Below are 20,287 nucleotides of genomic sequence, written 5' to 3' on the forward strand. Positions count from 1 at the left end.
GAGTGTTAATGCGGCGGGCTGTGTTGGCGGTTCCCGCCAGGGTCAGAATTGCATTTTTTTGTCCGTCGGCCTGTTGGCGGGTTGGCCGCCGCTTTATCACCGACCGCCAGGGTCAGAATGACCCCCTAAGTGTACAATTCTGTTTTCAGTGCAGACCATTACGTGACCACATGCTAATTGTTTTTGGTTTTTCTCTTTTTGGATATTTTCTGCTTCCGTTTTTTTTTTTGGGGGGGATCTCTCTGCCTTTTCGGAACTCTTGCATCTTTATTGAACCTCACCCACAAGCATCTCTCAATCTGGGGACGCATTAGATGTGGCTTCAAAAGTTATGTTTGATTTGGAGAAACTGGAAGAGTATACAGTGGCTCAGCTTAAGCAATTTTGCAAAGTCTTCGCCTGCCCAATCAAAAGCTCTGCTAGGAAGGAGGAGCTGCAAAAGGCACTGAGGGACTCGGTGGCAGCTAAGGAAGCTGGGCGGCACACAGAGGAGGAGGATGAGGAGGTGGAGAGTGTTCATGATGTTGTGTTGGGTAACCCTATTCTGCCTGGGGAGGGTCTCCAGGGCAGACAGTAGTGTTTCCTCCAAAGGTCTGAGCCTGAGGAGTTGCAGGTCAGACAAGCAGAAAGGGGGCACCAATTGGTATTAGAGAAACTTAAAATGGAGATGGAAGAGAGAAAGTTAGCTATAAAGAAGAAAAATATGCTTTTGGCTCATGGGTTACTTTTGAGGGAGCTGGACCAAAGGATCCAGTCCAGCAGAGATGGTGGCTGCAGTACCTCAGTGCAGCCTGAAAGGAGGATACATATTCCAAAGGACTTAGTAAAGGATTACAAGAGGGAGGATGACATCTATATACTGTATGGTTTAAGGGGTATGAGCCAGCTCTCCACATGAACATGGTCCCTGAAGCACATTGGGGGGGGGGCGGATCTGTGGGATCACTTTGAGGTAGAGGGAAGAGACACTGTGACATCCTTAAGGGAACCTCAGGGACTCACCTATTCTATAATGAAGGATTCCTTGTTCACCAGATATAGGTGGTCATTATGACCCTTGCGGTCTTTTGACATTATCTCCACCCATTCCATCATGGTGGTATGAACCACAGTGCTGGAGATATTCATCTCCAACCCAGCGGTCCACAGAGGACAAAGAGGACAGAGTACGGTGGTATTAGGAGCGGCCCACCACCATAGTTTCTGTGAAAGTAGCACTGCTACGAAAACCATGTCAGTAGGGCTATCGGTGACAGGGAATTCATTCCCTGTCACCGGTAGATGGCTCACCCCTAGCAAGCACCTGGCCCCCTCCTCACCCCTCTACAGTCACAGTTCCTCCACACCTCCTACTCACATAGCGCCCCTCACACCCAACACCCTACTCATATAGTGCCCCCACCCACTTCCCTCATACATGCACACAGACACCCACATGCACCATGCATATACCCACTCACCTACACTTCCAGACAGGCATCCACTCACACTCATCCATACACACATTCACTCACACGAATCCATCCATGAATTCACTCACATGCATCCATCCACACATTCACTTACACATACTTACAGGCATTCAGGCACGCATCCTCATAAAATCCTCACATGCATACACACTGACATGCAGACATGCACTTACTTCAACATTCATACACGCACTCACTCACAAGCATGCAACCATGCATACACCACAACACACACAGTTGCATTCACATACGCACACACACATGCAAAAACCACACACTCACACGTACACACAACACTCCCCACCCCCTCACCCTCCTTCCCTGTCCGATGACTGAGCTTACTTTGTTCAGGGAGGAGGTCATCTGAGGTCATCCGGCAGGGAAGGGGATGTGGCGCTGTTACCGGCAGCAGTGCCCAGCCATCAGGATACCGCCTGGCCGTATTAATGGTCTTAATACAGCTGGCAGTGTCTTTCTGGCGGGGCACTGTAGGTGGTAGCAACATCAGTGCACCACTGCCCACCAGCATGGCTACTGCCGGATATCCGCCCAAAGTGTGGCGGAAATCCGGCAATACCCATTATATGGCAGGTGGAAGACCGCCAGCACTGGCTGTCTTCTGGCGTCTGTGGCTTTGTCGGTCTCTCTCAGAGATCGCCAAAGTCATAATGAGGGCCATGGTCTTACTCCTGAGCAGTACAAAGAGAAGTTTAGATCCTATAAGAAAAAGGAATCCCAAACTTGGTTGGAATGTGTAGCTTCTTTCTGCAGGTCACTGGGTGGTTGGGTGAAGGGCAGTAAGGTGACAACTAATGAGGGGCTGTACAATTTGATTGCTTGGGAGCACTTGTATAGTCTTTGTTTGCCAGAGCTGCGCCTGCACCTAATTGACAACAAGCTGACTGACCCCAGAAAGCTTGCCCAGGAAGCAGACCGGTGGGAAAGTACCAGGAAGGATGGCCACTTGTATAGTGAGCCTAAGTTTGGAGAGCCTGGGGCAGCACATGTGCTGATGGTATCCCAGTGCTTCAGGGCCTTCCTACAGGGTTTGGCTCATGGTGTGCCTTTGACAGGACATTTGGGACAGGAAAAGACATTTGAAAGAATTGTCACCCACTTTTACTGGCCCCAAATGCGCAGATACTCTGATGCAAATTGCAGGTCTTGCCAAATGTGTCAAGCAAGTGCCAAGAGAGGCAATTGCCAGGGTTTTAGCCCCTTTGAACTGTTGTATGGCAACCCTTTGAGGGGACCTTCGTGTCTGGTAAAGGAGTGCTTGAAAAAAAGGCCTCCAGTAAGCCCTCTCAGGATGTGTTTAGTTACATGCTTGCCTTTAGTGACCAAACAGCCCGCTTCAGGAACCTCGCTCAGGAGAACCTGGAAACAAGCCAGAAAGACATGAAACGCTGGTATGACCAGAATGCTACTCTGGTTGAGTTTTAGCCCTGCCAGAAATTGGGTCATGGCCCGGGTGGAGCCTCGTGCATTTCAGGATAAGTGGACTGGGCCTTTTGAGGTGGTGGAGTGCAAGAGTGATGTCACCTATTTGATGAACCTGTAGACTCTTAGAAATCCTTTAAGAGTCCTGAATGTGAACCACCTCACACCTCACTGTGAAAGATCTGAGATAACATTTCTCTTGGTAACAGATAATGGGGTGGAGGAGGAGAGTGAGCCTCTTCCTGACCTCCTGTTTGCCTAAGAGAAAGATGGGTCTGTGGATGGTGTGAACCTCTCCTTCACACTGACCACAGAGCAACAGATGGACTCTCACCAGTTGTTGGGGCAGTTTGCCTCCTTGTTCTCCTTGACCCCAGGGGTCACTCATCTGTGTACCCATGATGTGGACACTGAGGACAGTCCACCTGTAAGGGTGACTGACAAGGTCAGGGCTAGCATCAAGGATGAGTTTCCAAGATGTTAGCGGTAGGGGTTATTGAGTTCTTCAGGAGTCCCTGGGCCAGCCCCGTTGTCTTGGTCTCAAAGGCTGCTGTCCCCGGTGTCACACCAGAACTCAGGTTCTTTGTGGACTATCATGGACTCAATGCCTTCACAAAGACTGACACGCACCATATCCCCAGAGCTGATGATCTTATTGATCAGTTGGGAACTGCCAAGTTGGGGCACTAGCAGATTGCCTTAACTGAGAGGGCAAAGGAGAGGTCAGCATTTTCCACCCCAGATGGGCACTACCAGTTCAGTGTTATGCCCTTTGGGATGGAAAATGCCCCTGCCACCTTTCAGAGTTTGCTCAACCAGGTTTTGGCTGGGATGGAGGATTTCGGTGCAGCCTACCTGGATGACATTGCAGTGTTCAGCTCCAGCTGGGAGGAACATCTGCAGCACCTCTGTGAAGTATTGAAGGCTCTGCAGAAGGCAGGCCTCACTATTAAGGCTAGTAAGTGCCAAATAGGGCAGTGATCTGTGGTTTACCTGGGAAACCAGGTAGGGAGTGGCAAGGTGGCACCCCTGCTGCCAAACATTGATACCATTTTGGCTTGGGAGCCTCCTAAGACCCAGGCAGAGGTGAAAGCCTTTCTAGATCTCACATGATACTACATGAGGCTTGTCAAGCGGTATGGCATTATTGTTGCCCCTTGACTGACTTGACCTCTAAAAAACAGCCCAAAAAGGTGATACGGACTGAGGCTTGCCAGACTGCCTTTGATGGCCTGAAGGCAACCATGTGCACTGCACCCGTACTGAAGGCACCAACTTCTCCAGGAACTTTGTTGTGAAGACTGATGCTTCAGAGCATGGTGCATGAGCTATGGTTCAATATATAATTTTATTTAAGCAACTTAATTCTATGTAAAAAAGGCATGAATTAAGATTATCAGGCTAATGAAACACAGGGTTATCACAGCAGTGACCAGGAAAGTAAAACACAAGAATAGTCTCACAATATTGTCACGATAGTGTCCTTAATATCCATACCTCCACTACTAAGTTCCTACATGAGAGCAAATAGCAGGGTTAGCCCTAATCTACCATTCGGGTCCCAGGAAGGAAGCCCAACCCCCATACCTGTGCTAAGAGGTGAATACAAGGTCTGTTAATCTCCTGGGAGTACTCCTAAGTAGATGAAGAGGAACCCAAAGGTTTCTGCAGGAACTGTGACAACGTGCAGCATGAGATAGCAAGCTGGCTGGAATGTTCTGTCTACCCTGGTGTGCTCTGTGTGATGTTTTATAATAACATATCTGTTATTCTAAGAACTGCCCTGATGTGACAATACATATTTTTCTGTGTAGGGTAGACAATGTACTGTTTAGACTGGCAATATCCAGTAAATAACGTGTACAGCCTTAGGTTGAGCACAGGATGAGAATGTTGTGCAAAGAAATGAATAACAAATTATGCGTGGAAGGGCAACTGATTAAAGAATAAAAAATCATCTTCACTAAAATTAAGCTTTGCTAAAAAAATAAAAGGAATAAAATCAAAATGTAACTAGGTGAGGGGTGTGAGAAAACAGGGCTGATTGCAGAGGCCCCCTAACTTTTTGCCCCCATTTTCCACTTTTTGCTGGTGTTTTCCTGACTCTGATGGTGCCCTGGGTACTGCTAACCAGTCCCAGGGCCTGTGCTCTGTGTAAAATCAATATGCAAATTAGGCTAATTATAATGGGCTAAGCTAACCTACCTATAAGTCCCTAGTATATGGTAGGGCATGTAGGTTTAGGGACCACAGCATAGGTGGTGCACACCTAGGTGCACTGCTGAGGTGCCCAGTGTCATTTTAAAGGCAGGCCTGCCTTGCTGGCTGCTTTTAAATTAAAGTTATTTGCAAATTCGACTTAGGAATTAAAAGTAGTTCCAAAGTCTTAAACTACCTTATTTTTACATATAAGTCACCCCTAAGGTGTGCCCTATGTGCCCCTAGGGCTGGGTGCCATGTAACTATAAGCAGGGACTTTATAAAAATAGATTTATAAACCCTGGTGAGGTAAAAACAGCCAAATTCGTTTTTCCCTCATTGAAGTAAATGGCCTTCATAGGCTAGAATGGGGAGACTTTATTTTAAATTTTAAAGTCTCCTTAAATGTTGCATACCAAGAATTTGGTATCAAATTAATTGTTGTAATAAATCCCACAACTTCCAGTTGTTGGATTTAATATAACTTGTTCAGGTAAAAAGTTTTAGACTTTACCTAAAAAGTTGCCAATTTCAGCCCTGCATTGTTTTTGCTGCTGTGCTCTGATTGGCCAGCCTGCAGCAGCTTAGCCAAGCTGCCTTGATGAGGTGTGAAGTGGCCTGGCTTCACACAAAGGAATGTGCCTGTGGGAGAGAATCTCCCCTCAGCAGATGGTGAGGCAGGAAGGGGAGGGCTGCCAAACTGGTCTTCAAAGGCAGAGAAGGACATTTAGAGCACCCAGCAACACCCCCACATCCTGCAACCCCAGACAACTAGGTGCCCCCTTGATTAGATTAGGAGAGGGCAGGAGATGGGTGTGTTTATGATTTTTAGCCACACCAGTGGGTGGGCTCAGCCAGATGTAACCTCCAAAAATCAGATTCAGCCATGATGGATTTTTAGAGAATGTTGCCTTCTGGGATGGATTTTTGCCACACTTCCCAGGAAGTGGTCATCACAGGGGGACAACCCTGTACCTGATTGGAGAACCAGGACCCCCCTGCTTTTCACCCAGGAGCAAGGATAAAACTGGCAGACCTGCACCCACACCTCAGATCCCCACCAGATTTCAACAAGAAAGAACTAAAGGAGAAGAAGGACTGCCCTGCTGGACCCCTGGCCTGCACCTGGAACCTGCACTCAGAAGGACTGCACCAGCTGTACACTTGGGCTTCACCACAAGAAGGACTTTGCCTGGCTTCAACTGGTTCAAGGAGGGACTCCCTGTTTGCTACAGGTGAAAAATTGCTAACCAGAGTCCCCTGCACCAACTCCTGAAGAAAGTGACCAGCTGACCACTGTCCAGTGGCCAAAAAGGAGTTTGCGCCAGGAGCATTCTGGGAGTTGTAGTCCGCACCCCCCAAGGACCATCACAGAACTTCTGGACCCTTGGAGTGAGCTGTGGACCCCCAAAAAAACCTTAAAAGGACATCTGGGTGAAGCCTCAGAAGTTTGGAGAAGATTTGAGAATTTTTGTAAAAAAGCTCCATAGAGGGACCGACCCTCTGCGGCGATTCTAGCCGGCTTGCCTCAACCGCGACCCGGCCTGATTTGGTGGTTCGTCCCGGTAAAGAAAAATCTCTGAAAAAGAGACTAAGGGGGTGATTCTGATTCTGGCGGGCGGCGGAGGCCGCCCGCCAGAATTCCGCCCCCATTATACCGCTCCGCGGTCAGAAGACCGCGGAGGGTATTATGAGTTTTTCCCTGGGCTGGCGGGCGGTCTCCAAAAGACCGCCCGCCAGCCCAGGGAAAAACTCCCTTCCCACGAGGATGCCGGCTCGTAATCGAGCCGGCGGAGTGGGAAGGTGCGACGGGTGCAGTGGCACCCGTCGCGTATTTCAGTGTCTGCAAGGCAGACACTGAAATACTTTGCGGGGCCCTCTTACGGGGGCCCCTGCCGTGCCCATGCCATTGGCATGGGCACGGCAGGGGCCCCCAGGGGCCCCGCGACCCCCCCTACCGCCATCCTGTTCATGGCGGCTTTCCCGCCATGAACAGGATGGCGGTAGGGGGGGTCAGAATCCTCATGGCGGCGGAGCACGCTCCGCCGCCATGAAGGATTCCCCCGAGCAGCGGTAAGTCGGCGGGTGCCCGCCGACTTGCCGCTTCTGACCGCGGCTGAACCGCCGCGGTCAGAATGCTCGTGGGAGCACCGCCAGCCTGTTGGCGGTGCTCCCGTGGTCGGTGGCCCTGGCGGCCACCGGCCGCCAGGGTCAGAATGACCCCCTAAGTCCGAAGGTAAAAAGTTGACCGGGACCTCCCAGCCATCGTATCCGAGAAGGGCTCCATGGACGTCGGATCAAGATCCAGGTTTACCCCGGTCGAAGGATTTTCACCTCGAAAAAACGACTAAGTCCGAAGGTAAAAATCTCCACCGAGGATTCCAGCATCGCGTACCCGGAGAAGGGCTCCAGGAGGTCGGATAGGACTGGCAGGTTCGTCCTGCTGAAGAAAATCTTCAAAATAAAGACTAAGACGGTCATTCCGACCCTGGCGGTCATGGACCGCCAGGGCCGGGGACCGCGGGAGCACCGCCAACAGGCTGGCGGTGCTCCCAAGGGCATTCTGACCGCGGAGGTACAGCCGCGGTCAGAAACGGAAAACCGGCGGTGTACCGCCGGTTTTCCGCTGCCCTGGGGAATCCTTCGTGGCGGCGCAGCTTGCTGCGCCGCCATGGGGATTCCGACCCCCATACCGCCATCCTGTTCCTGGCCCCCAGGAACAGGATGGCGGTATAGGGTGTCGTGAGGCCCCTGGGGGCCCCTGCAGTGCCCATGCCAATGGCATGGGCACTGCAGGGGCCCCCGTAACAGGGCCCCACCATGATTTTCAGTGTCTGCCATGCAACTGCACCCGTCGCACCCCTTCCACTCCGCCGGCTCCATTCGGCATCCTTGTGGAAGGGTGTTTCCCGCTGGGCTGGCGGGCGGCCTTTTGGCGGTCGGCCGCCAGCCCAGCGGGAAACCCAGAATACCTGCGGCGGTCTTGTGACTGCGCAGCGGTATTCTGGCGGCTCCCGCCGGCCCTGCGGATACCGCGGCCGGCGGGAGTCAGAATGACCCCCTAAGTCAGAAGGTAACTTTTTACCGAGGCCTCCCGCGACCTGTAGCCGAGCAGGGCTCCATCGCGGTCAGCCTGAAACTTTGACTTTGCCCCGGTCGAGGTGCAACCAGATGACCCGATTGGCGCTTTTTGTTTCTAAGCGCTAGAAAAATAATAATTCTTTAAAAATTCATATCTCCAGTTCCCCTTATCCGATTTTATTCGTTTTTGTGTCATTTTAAAGATAAAAATATAAACTATTTTTATAAATTGGTTTTGGATTTTTAAACTGTTTCCTGTGTTTTATTTAATTACTGTTTTGTGATATTTGAATGCTTTACACATTGTCTCCGAAGTTAAGCCTTGACGCTCGTTGCCAAGCTACCAAGGGTTGAGCTGGGGTTAATTTACTGAGACCTAACTGGACCTAAGTGGAGGTTAGTGGCTTGTTGCTAGGTGTAGGTACCTACCTGCCCTTACCAGTAACCCATTTTCCAAGGGGCACAGGCCTCAGGCCCAGGACTAAATAACATGCCTGTGTAAATGCTAAAATAACCTCATGATAGAATAAATAGCTTTCATTTCAGAGTAAAGGTCTTATCAACCACACCCTCAGTACATTCCTCATGTACTACAGTTTATTTTCTTCATGTATACTATACTTCTTCATGTGCCTCATTTGGTTCTGAAATACTCAGCTAAGAATCATTCTAACTCTGTTTTTTTTAGTTGGTGCTGCCTTCTGGTTAAACTGTCCTTCATTGTAGGATTTTTTTACTTCTTATATCAGATTCTTTTATTCCTTTCTTAATTGATCTCACACATTGTTTTTTTTAATATACTTCATTTTGCTGTCTTTCAAGTTGACCACATACTATTTTAAGAACTGTCCTTGTTCTCTTACAAGCAGCTCTTTTCTCCTTTAGTACTTTTTCTGTACTCCCCTGTTGTTTCTCAGTTGTTAGGAGATAGTATTGTTGTCTCAGTTTCTTTCTTCACTTACTTTTTGACTGCATTGTAAGGCTAAATAGTTATGTTGAAGGTTACATCTGAAAAGCAACAAAAAAGGTAGATTTATGGTTTAATTATATAGTTACACATTCAATATTTTAATTATTTAGCTAGCAATATAAATAGTTGTCAGAGTTATTTCTACTAAAATGTGGGTTTAAGTCTTGACTAAAGACTTTTAGAGACCAACTCGTGTGGGCAGTGAGAGTGCAAACACAGGCTCTGCAGTATTGGGCCTCAGCCATGATTAAAGCCGTACTTGTCCGCATACATAACAACGTAAGAGTTATGAGATGTAAGTGTAAATGTGCTTGTATTTTGCTCTATGTTTTTGTACCTTTATGGTTTCTAAATGGGCATATTAGTGGCTGAATAAATACCTTAGTGCCTGTGATAGGGGATAGAGGTATATGCGGGTCTGTCTTGAACTGCCTTTGATACTACTGCATACAGAAGTAATTTCACAGTATGTGCCTGAGTGTTGAAGTCTTTGTGTCACTCTCCAAGTGGTGAGACAGAAGATCTATGGTTCGGAAACATGTATGTTACTTCCTTTATGAATGGTATACTCTATGTAGTGCTTGTCAAAGGGTACTGCAAGTGCATGAGTGTAGGAGGCTGGCTCTCTTTATAGTGAACAAAAATGAGGTGCACTGTGCAGAGAGTCCAAGCAACCCCACTTTGGTATCCAGAGGAAAAAAGCAGACCACCTAATGTTCTGTTTTTGTAAAAGTGTGGGCCAGCAGTTAAGCTTATCTTGAAGATGTGCTAAGCATTTATTGTACCCACTATCAATAAATGTGGTTACACACTTGGAAGATTAACTCAAGGTCAATTTACACACATAATTCAGATTTTTAGAACTTTTTCAAGGCCAAGATGATCAGTATATGATAGGTACTTCTTTTGTTAGGATTTTTTAAAGTTTAGAAAATATATGCTTTTTATGTGTAATTACGAGCTATAGGAATGAATGAGAACATCTTTAAAAATGCATATAAAATCAGGCAATGCTCTCACAAGTGTCAACTTTTATTTTTAGGTCGAGGTAATCGAGAGGTCTTGTGGGCCAGCCAGAGAAGTTTGTGTAGCTCCTGGTTCAAGCAGGAGCAGCTGCTGGCTGAAAGTCTTGGAGCTGGTGCACAATAGAGAAGGGGACCACTTGGAAACACACTGCACAGGTGCACTTAAAGGTATGTCCAGCAGGTCCCCTTTAGAGTCCTTCAGGTTTCGGGGTGACACCTCAGTGGTGACTGTCGAGTCCTAAGAGCAGCAGGAAGGGTTTGGTACCTTTTTCTTGTTGCAGCAGGGCTTCTGTGCTTGTCCCTTGGGTCATATTTGTTCATGATCTTCTTGTGTCTGTCAAATGTGATCTGTAGGTCTAGAAATGCCCACTAAATCCTGCATTTAGTGGCCTGTTAGCGGCCAATGGGCCACCTACTTAGGGTGGCTACACCCACTATGTGACTGCTTACTGTGGGAAGTGGCCACATCCCTAACCTTGGTTGGCTATTTTTGTACCATTCAAGATGGAAGAAAATGAAATGGATTAGTCATCTTGCCTGCCAGACCTGAGGGGTAGTGCAGGCTGAGAGGGGGCACTCCTCGTACTTTGGCTAAGTTTTCCTGCTTGTTTTCCTACTCAAAGTGAGGGAGAAACTATTGAGCAGACATCTTCTGCTAGCAGCAGAGGCGGGGATCAGTTTCAAAGGCAATAAAGCCTTTGAAGCTGACCGCTGGTGCAGGGTGCCTGCCTGGGGGAGGAGGTGTAACACATCCACACAGGAAAGGCTTTGTGTTGTGCCTCCTGAGAGCAGAGGCTCTCACCCTAGGACTCCAGACTTCTGTCTGGTGGTGGCAGGCTGGCTAAGAGTTTGCAGGGGGTACGTTTAAGGTACCCTCAGGATACTGTTATGGTAAATCCAACACTGGAATCACTGTGGGTTTATTATTCTGAGTTGTTTGGTACCAAAGAACCCAGTATTCAGATGGGCCATTATGTAGCCGGGGAACTCACAATGAGAAGTGTCCAACACATGTATTTGCTATGGCTTCCCTTTACACTAACTATACCTTAAGCTTTTGCAAAGATACAGTAGGGGCATATTTGCTTATTCACACATATGCTCTCACATGTATTATAGTGCACCCTGCCTTAAGGCTGGAAGTCCTGCCAGAGGGTTGACTTACCTATATTACATGCAGTGTGAGTGGGCATGGCACTCTTGGTGAGGGCCATATCAAGTTTGCAACTTTTAAATACACCTTGCAATGGCAGTCTGCATGAGGCTGGCATGGGACCTCTCAGAGTGGCACAATTGGTGCTGCAGCTCTGGCGGTTCCTTCTCAGTACCCATGCCCAAGGTACCAGGGGTACCATATACTAGGGACTTAAAAAGCCATTTTGTGGGGGTGGCAGAAGTGCCAAGCATAGTATCATTTTGGGGAAAAAGATCTGGCTGTAAGAACCTGTTTAGCCCAGGGCATCTACAGTTTGAATACACATAATTTTCCTTTAAATCGTGGGAGCTACCATGTCAAAAGAGGCCCTTTCTCACACACAAAAGCTTCAAACCTAGTACATCACTCACTTCAGCTGCTTTCTTGAAAGTTATCTGGTGATTCATCAAGAGTGAGCTGAGAAAAACTTGGGGTCCCAGAACGTGCTCTCCCAATGCAATTTCCCATAGGGACTTTAGACATGGCTGCAGCCCAAACCACTGAATGGATATACACCAAATTAGAGAGAAAGCTAGATCTTGGTTCAGAAAGAGTGCTTTTTGTAATTTGGTGCAAATCCATTCAGTAGTTTTAGAGTTATTGAAGAAAAAAGAGATACAGATATCTAGTGATGAGGATCCTCTGAAGATCCTCCATGGATGTAGGTGGATTTGCGGATCCACAAGGCAAATGCAATGCTGTGATTGGCTGACCACAACATTAGAGGAAAGTTGCTGCCACCATTTTTTTTTACCGGGACTTGGTTTACAGTGGGGAAAATAAAATTAAAAAGTGATAGAAGGGGTCAGAGTCAGAGTAGAGGTACCTTCATCCCATGGGACTAATGGTGGAGTCTCCTGAAGAACCCCTCATGGACAAGAAATTGTCTAAATTTGTTTTTATTTTGAGTGCGCGAGTATCTGGGTTTTGGTGGATTTGGGAAGATCCACAAATCCAGGCCCCAATTGTAAAAAAAACAAACACACTCACAGACCCACATACCTACTCACACACTTACAAACCCACTTACCCACCCACACAACCAATCACTCACCCATACAGTCACTCAAATAGCCACTCACAGACCCACACAGGACTCAGAGTCCCACTTACACACTCACACAACCACTCATACACCCACTCACACACTCATACAATCACACAGCCACTCACCCGCCTGTAGAGCCACTCACATACCCCCTCCCAGACCGATAAAACCACTCACATACTCACACAGACACCCACCTACTCATATACCCACTACCACACTCACTCGCAGACTCACACAGCCAGTCACACATGCACTAAGACACCCACCACACATTCACACACCCACTTGTACATCCACACAACCAGTCACATACACGCTCACATACCCCTCACACACCCAGGTTACATGGATGTTGTAATTAGGAAATAGCATTAAAAAACCTTAGAAATTCACTGAAAACAGCTAAGTTTACAGGGAAGTTATATTTAGGAGCAGATTTCACACACACAAAACCATAAAAATGTAGTATTTATAGTTATATAATTATTTCAAGTAACTATGACTTGCGCCCTAAAGTAATTATACCTTGTGCCCTTGCCATGCACTGCTAATTACCCCACATATTAACGTTCCTCATGACATCTTCTATGACATCATTCATAATATCACTGCAACATTTGCAGTGAAATTATTGATGAGAAAACTGTGCATGGCAGGGACTCGAGTTATAGTGAGCTGTTTCAAACTTATAGTTTATACATATAAAGTTAAAAAAATGTGACTTCAAACTTTAAAGAAAATACTTACTTGCATAGTAAAAAATATGAAAAGTAAAAGACTTAAAACTTATTGGTGATGTTATTTTTCCCAATTTTAACTCCTTGTACGTAATGACTCCAGATAAAAAGGCCATGAAGTAAAGTTATGATAACATCATGCTAGATGTGCTCAGTAAACCCTACGGCCTGGATTTACTAGGTGAGATTTACTATGCCACGCAAAGCCACCTTGCATGACTTTCTGTGGCGTAGAAAATCTGGAGTAACACAAGGACGCGTAAGTTGCTACCTTGCGTTACTCTCCCTTGAGAGGATGTTCCATGGGTGTTCCCAATCATCCACCCATGGTTTTTGGTGCAGTCCCATATATATTAACACTAATAAACCTACAAATGTGTCAAAATATAGCACTGTGCCAGGGGAGACTTAATGAGGATAAATATGATTATTTTACTTGTTATTTCCTCTGTGTGCTGCATTTTGCAGGAGAAATAGAAAGAGGAAAAAAGCTCAGAGGATTGTTTTTCTGCTGGAAGGTGTTTCTTCTTCCACAAAAGCAATCCTGCTTGCAAGGCTTGCACCATGATGCAAAGGTGCCTGCGTAGGCGATTGACAGACACCAGTGTGCCAGCTCAGAGACAGAGCAGGTATGCCTCGCATCATGGTAGATATGAGGGATTCCTGCACTCTCCAGTTGATGCACTCAGAAAGTTGCCTGCTATGTTGCATCAAATTTTAGTAAATCTGCCCCTCGGGCCCAGATTTACTAAAGCATAAGACAAGGTGACTCAAGGGCAATGCAAGCTCTTAAGTGAAATGTACTATGCCACACAGAGCCACCTTGCATGGTTCTGCTTGGCATAGTAAATCTGGAGTAACACAAGGCAGCACAAGATCCTGCTTGTTCTACTCTGCCCTAGGAAGGTGTAGCACCATGGTGAAAGTTTGCCTGCATGGCCCTGCATTGGCCTGCATTGGCACTTGGCAGCTACTACTGTGGCAGCGCCGAGAGACAGCACAAATGCACCATATCTGAGTAAATGTGGCACATTCATACTCTCCCTAATTGGTGCAGTGCAGCAAGTTGTCTTGCTACACTGCACTGTATCAAATGTTAGTAAATGTGCCCCAGGACTGTTACTGAGATAAGCACAGGTCACTGCTTTACTGAAAGGAAGAAGAATCCCATATATCTGACTCTTATATAGTGCAGGCACACAAAGTTGCACAACATCCATGAGAAGGAGTAGCTATATCATGTTTCGCATAATTGGAATGGTAAGGACTCTCTTTACTGGTAAAGTTGGATTTAACCTTACTATTTCAGAAATGCACTTTTAGAAAGTGGCCATTTTTCTGCTCATACAGCTCTGTGTGCCTGCAGTCTGTCGCCAATCGACATCTGGTGTGTGTGACAGCTATAGTTTGTGCATTCCCTCTAGACAGCTACAAACACGGGAAGATTAGGTGTGGCTGAGCAGGCATTTGTATTCTTATGGTTCTTGCTAGGCAGGAAGGGCGGGAGGGGCTGACACTTACATTTGAATAAGCAGTGTCTGGCCCCACAAAGGGCTAAAGGGCTGATTACCCCCTACTGATAGTCTGGAGCCAGGACTGAGGAAGAAAGTATACTTGTGCACTTTAAAGACCCATCTTTGAAGTCACTGCCACTTCAAAGGCACATTTGACTATATTTACTGGATCTATGACCTCACCACATCTGACACCTCTGAACCTACAACTGGAGTCTACCAAAAGAACTGCTGTGCTGCATCAAGGACTTTCACTCTGTTGGACTTCTATCCTGGAAGGATTGCTTTTCTACTGTGCTGCCCTGCTGCATGCTTCTCTCTAACCTTGCTGAGGAAGAGCTGGACTCTGCGTTGCACCTTAAGTGATCTTCAAGGGCTTGTTGGCTTCTCTCCTGTTGCTACAGACTCAAGGGTATCAAATTCTCTATGCCTGCTCCTCGTGCCCAGTTTACTGGAAGTGACCCTAAGATCAGCGTAACCCTTCACTGCACGGAGGAACCTGGCACATTGGCTTCGGAATCAATGCATCAACACTGCATCAGAACCACTGCATCGCTGCCACTCCTGAAGGAAGATTGATGCATCCCTTCACTGCAGGGAGAAACCCAGAGCATCGGCTCTTCGCCTTTGGAACTGATGCATCGCCAGCACTGTGTGAGGAAAATCAACCATAACGTGTTTGTGACCAGGATCAAGGTACTCTGTTCCCCGGCCCTGTGTGGCTCCTGTACCTGGCTCATGATCCGTCATGGTCGGCTTGCACTGTTGGCTTTGTCCAGGTCCAGCGTGACCTTAAGTAACCCCTAATGTACTATTTGCTTCTAAGCACTAGAACTCTTTTTATTCTTTAAAAATGTATCACTCAACTTCTACTTATTGGATTTTTGTTGTTTTGGCCTTGATTTATTTATATAATTTTTGCCTATTTTCTAAATCTGTGTGGAGTCTGTTTGTGGTGTTTTTAATTGTGTTACTGTATGTGTGTTGCAAAAATACTTTACACATTGCCTCTTTAGATAAACCTGACTGCTTGTGCCAAGCTACCAGAACTTGAGTGCATGTTATCTTTTAGTGTGTATCTGACTTACCTTGAGGAGACTGGTGGTCCCCACTTGGACTGGGCGCTTACCCCTGACAACTAGATACCCAATTTCTAACATTGGTAACCAGCGGTGAGAACAGGACTTGTGTTTATGTAATACCATAGAATAACTCTTTGTCCACTACAAATCAATACTATGACCCTTTTGATTTTTTGTCAATTCTCCCTGATTGGCCTTTTGAGTTTTTCCTGCTAAATTATATCTCACTCTGGAAAAGCAGTGCCTGCATTTACAGGAATTGATTTGAATTGGCCAGGTTAGAGGTCTACGTTTTGTCTCAGCTGAGCGATTTTTGCAGGGATTTTCAAGTTTCTACAAGAGGCTTCACTAGGAAGGTGGAGCTGCAGAAAGCCTTGAGAGCTTGGACAAAAACCCAGATTGCAGGGGACGACATCCCAGAAAAGAAGTAGAAAATTCCTGAAGAGGAAGATGACTTGATTCTGAAGTCTGATATGGCTCTGGAACTGACTGTAGAGGGGGGTAACAATGTGCTAGAAGCCGTGGTGTTTCCCAGAGCAGGGAGCAGTGTTTCCTCCAAGAATTTGTCCCCAGAGGAGCTAATAGACAGGAGGGAGGACAAAAAGCTCAAGCTAGAGCGTGCGAAATTAGAGCACACTCCAGAGGACAGGAGTCTGGCCATGGAGGAGAGGTAACTAACCTATGAGCTCAACCTCAGAGAGCTGAATCTCAGAGCAAAACAAGTGGGTTCCAGCAACAGTAAACTGGCAGTATACCTGCAGTTCTTCTACAGAAGCAAGAGTCTAGATACCCAAGGATTTTTGGCACAGGTATGTGGTAGGGGATGACATAGACAAATGGTTTGCAATCTATTTAGTGGCTCTAAGAGTGCACAAGGTGCCAGAGGAGTTCTTGGATGGTAGTTTCTCACATTAGAGGTGGGGGTCCAGGCCCACTACACTGCTATGAAAACCACACTAATCAACAAATTTGGGATGACACCTGAGAAATACTGACAGATGATCAGGGTCAGTCACAAGATTGCATCACAGATGATAAGTCTGTTACCGGACCCCCCCGAGACTATGTGCCTGGGGGGCATTTCTACTTGTGCTGCAGTTAGGAGTCGCCATAGCTCAAGACAGCGGTGATTTCTGCAACGAGAATTTGGATGTCCAGGAGACCGAGGTGGCAAAATTGAAGGACAACACCCACAGGTGCACCTTTGATGATTTGGGTGGCTCAGTCTCGCTGTCGTGGGTTGGAGATGGCACCGGGGTAATTCTTGTATTGACCACATTCCAAGTGCCGTTCTTGATAATGAGCTTCGCACAGTCCAAACTCTACCGCAGCAATGATTTTGGGAAGACTTTTGATGAAATCACTCCCCTTATCAACAACACTTTTATCCGCACCGTGTTTGGAATTGCTGTTGGCCCTGAGAACTCTGGCACGGTAATCCTAACAGCAGATGTCTCAGGAGGGAGTCTGAATGGGCGGATCTTCAGATCTAACAATTTTGCAAAATCATTTGCCTTGACCAACCTTCCTTTCTACCCTCTAACCCAGATCTTGTTTCATCACTCGAAGAAAGATTACCTGCTTGTCCTAAGCACCACTTACAGTCTCTGGATCTCTCAGGACTTTGGGGCAGAGTGGAAAGAAATCCACAAGAACGTCTGTCTGGCAAAATGGGGGCTTGATGATTCCATTTTCTTTACAACATCAGTGAACAGTTCCTGCAAAGCAGACGTTGGTGCTCTTGAATTGAAACAAACCAAAGACCTGGGTAAAACCTTCAAGTCCATTTGATCGCAGGTTTACTCCTTTGGTCTAGGTGCACGCTTCCTCTTTGCATCAGTGATGACGGAACAGGGAAATACACGACGAATCCACGTCTCACAGGATCACAGTGACACATGGACCATGGCACAATTGCCAGCAGTGGGGCATGAACAGTTCTACCCCATTCTTGCAGCTAATGATGACATTGTGTTCATGCATGTGGATGAGAAAGGGGAGTCTGGTTATGGCACGATCTACACCTCAGATGAAAGAGGTATCCTCTACTCGAAGTCCCTGGAGCGGCACCTGTATACGGCCACCAGGGGAGATACTGATTTCACCAATGTGACTTCTTTGCGTGGGGTCTTTATCACCAGTGTGCTCTCAGAAGATAACTCCATTCAGTCTGTGATCACATTTGACCGGGGTGGGGAGTGGAGCCCACTGAGGAAGCCAGAGTGCAGTACCTGTGATTCCACTGCTAAGAATAAGGATGAGTGCTCTCTTCACATTCACGCTTCATACAGCATCTCCCAGGACCTGAATGTCCCCATGCCTCCTCTCTCTGAACCTGAAGCTGTTGGGATAGTCATAGCTCATGGCAGTGTTGGTGATAAAGCAAAAACAACAAGTGATGGACGGAATGCTGAACATTGTCAAACACTCACCCTCAGTCATAGATCTGGGTTTAATCCATCGTTCTTTTGCTCACCATGCCACCCCAGTTTGGACCCAGCCATATGCAAATCAGTCTTGACCCTGTTCCTCATGGGAACAGTCCAGACCGAACTGCCAAGCCAGGTCCTCACTGGACCGGAAACAAGCATCCTGGGACCGGTTTTGGGGTTTCACCCCTCATCAGCCAGGCTAGCTTGAATCCAGTGGCATGGGAAGCACGGGACCCACGTCTGGGCATACCCTTCCCACTATGGGCGACAAAGCAAAAACAACAAGTGATGGACGGAATGCTGAACATTGTCAAACACTCACCCCCAGTCATTGATCTGGGTTTAATCCATCGTTCTTTTGCTCACCATGCCACCCCAGTTTGGACCCAGCCATATGCAAATCAGTCTTGACCCTGTTCCTCATGGGAACAGTCCAGACCGAACTGCCAAGCCAGGTCCTCACTGGACCGGAAACAAGCATCCTGGGACCGGTTTCGGGGTTTCACCCCTCATCAGCCAGGCTAGCTTGAATCCAGTGGCATGGGAAGCACGGGACCCACGTCTGGGCATACCCTTCCCACTAAGGTGTTGGTGATGCCATCTCTGTATTGAGCCCAGATGTGTACATATCTGATGACGGAGGTTATACATGGAGCAAGACTCTAAGGGGACCCCATCACTACGCCATCTTGGACTCTGGTGGGATAATTGTGGCAATTGAGAAGAGCGTCGATCCCATCAGTTTGATAAAGTTCTCTACAGACGAGGGTCAGTGCTGGTCTAACTTCACATTCTCTAAGGAGCCCATCTACTTCACTGGCCTAGCGACCGAGCCTGGAGCAAAAGCAATGATTGTTAGTGTCAGGGGCTACAGCCACTCCTTTTTCTCTCACCAGTGGGTCTCCTACACCATCGACTTCAAAGATCTAGTGACTAGACCTTGTGGTGACTCTGATTATATCTCCTGGTTGGCTCACTACAGTAACCTTGCCGATCCCTCAGACGGCTGCCTTCTGGGCTATGAGGAGCAATAGAGGAGGCTCCGCAAGACCTCTTACTGTCAGAACGGCCGGGACTACAGTGTTTCTAAAAACCCCTCTACATGTGCCTGCACTTTGGAAGACTACCTTTGTGATTTTGGCTTTTTCCGTGTAGAGAACCAATCTGAGTGCATTGAGCAACCAGAACTAAAGGGTCATGATTTGGAGTTCTGCCTCTTTGGCCGAGAAGAGCTTCTGATAACCAAAGGATATCGTAAACTACCTGGTGACCGATGTACAGGTGGCATTAACCCAAGCAGGGAGGAGAAGAACCTGAAAGCGAAATGTAGTAGTGATCTTCTGCAGCCCAGTGCCATTGTAACTAATGCGCAGTCCAAGGTTGCGGTTTCTCAGAATAACATCCTAGTCATCCTCTCGGTGGTAGGCGTGCTGCTGGTTGCAGTTGTTGCTGCTGTGCTGATCGTGAAGAAATATGTCTGTGGTGGCAGATTTTTGGTCCATCGATACTCAATTCTTCAGCAACATGCAGAGGCAACCGGAACAGACTCTCTGGACACAAGTATTGTTGACGTAAATAAACAGACTGGTTACCACGACGATTCGGATGAGGATCTCCTTGAATAGTGTTGCCTGGAAGCTTGCAAGACCTGAAGACTACTCCAGTGAACACGATTTGGAAGCAAATGGAGCATCTCAATCCAATATTTTTTATTTTAAGCCTCTGAAATTAAATGCCTATCTAATTCAATGCCATCCGTTTTTGAGGGGCATTAAATGGGAACCTGTTACTCCCACGGAGATGCCTTCTAGCTTGGCTGCCCCTGGCCGGAGAACAGGCGAAGGTGAAGGGGGAAGTACTTGGGGGGGGGTGAGATTCAGGTACCACCTCCAGATTCAAAATAGTCATCCAGAAACACTTGAAAGTAAGGTGGCTCACTAATGATGAGGCAAGCGTCTGTGGGACTTGGGACTACAGTGAGGGAATCATTGGAGTTTTACTTTTTGATATTTGATGTTTTCTTAACTTAATTCATTTTTATAAATTCATGAATTAAACTGAACCAAGGAGAAAGGTAGAATAAAAATTT

The 20,287-nt window shown here is 47.1% G+C and overlaps 1 protein-coding gene across 1 annotated transcript; it reads left to right on the forward strand.

The window, feature by feature from the left end:
* Positions 1-16,824: 16,824 nt before the first annotated feature.
* LOC138267616 (sortilin-like) lies at positions 16,825-20,060 on the forward strand. The gene is made up of 2 exons (XM_069216692.1): positions 16,825-18,134; positions 18,784-20,060. The coding sequence occupies exons 1-2, from the start codon at positions 17,609-17,611 to the stop codon at positions 19,230-19,232; spliced, it is 975 nt and encodes a 324-aa protein (XP_069072793.1). The 5' UTR covers positions 16,825-17,608; the 3' UTR covers positions 19,233-20,060.
* Positions 20,061-20,287: the final 227 nt, after the last annotated feature.

The sequence above is a fragment of the Pleurodeles waltl genome, chromosome 12 (assembly GCF_031143425.1).
Source record: "Pleurodeles waltl isolate 20211129_DDA chromosome 12, aPleWal1.hap1.20221129, whole genome shotgun sequence".
NCBI classification, from domain to species: domain Eukaryota; kingdom Metazoa; phylum Chordata; class Amphibia; order Caudata; family Salamandridae; genus Pleurodeles; species Pleurodeles waltl.

What these genes read in the sequence shown, in the direction of transcription:
- LOC138267616 (XM_069216692.1), top strand. Translation starts at nt 17,609, where the DNA reads ATGACGGAACAGGGAAATACACGACGAATCCACGTCTCACAGGATCAC. An exon ending in GATAGTCATAGCTCATGGCA is followed by an intron (nt 18,135 to 18,783) that starts GTGTTGGTGATA and finishes CTTCCCACTAAG; the next exon opens with GTGTTGGTGATGCCATCTCT.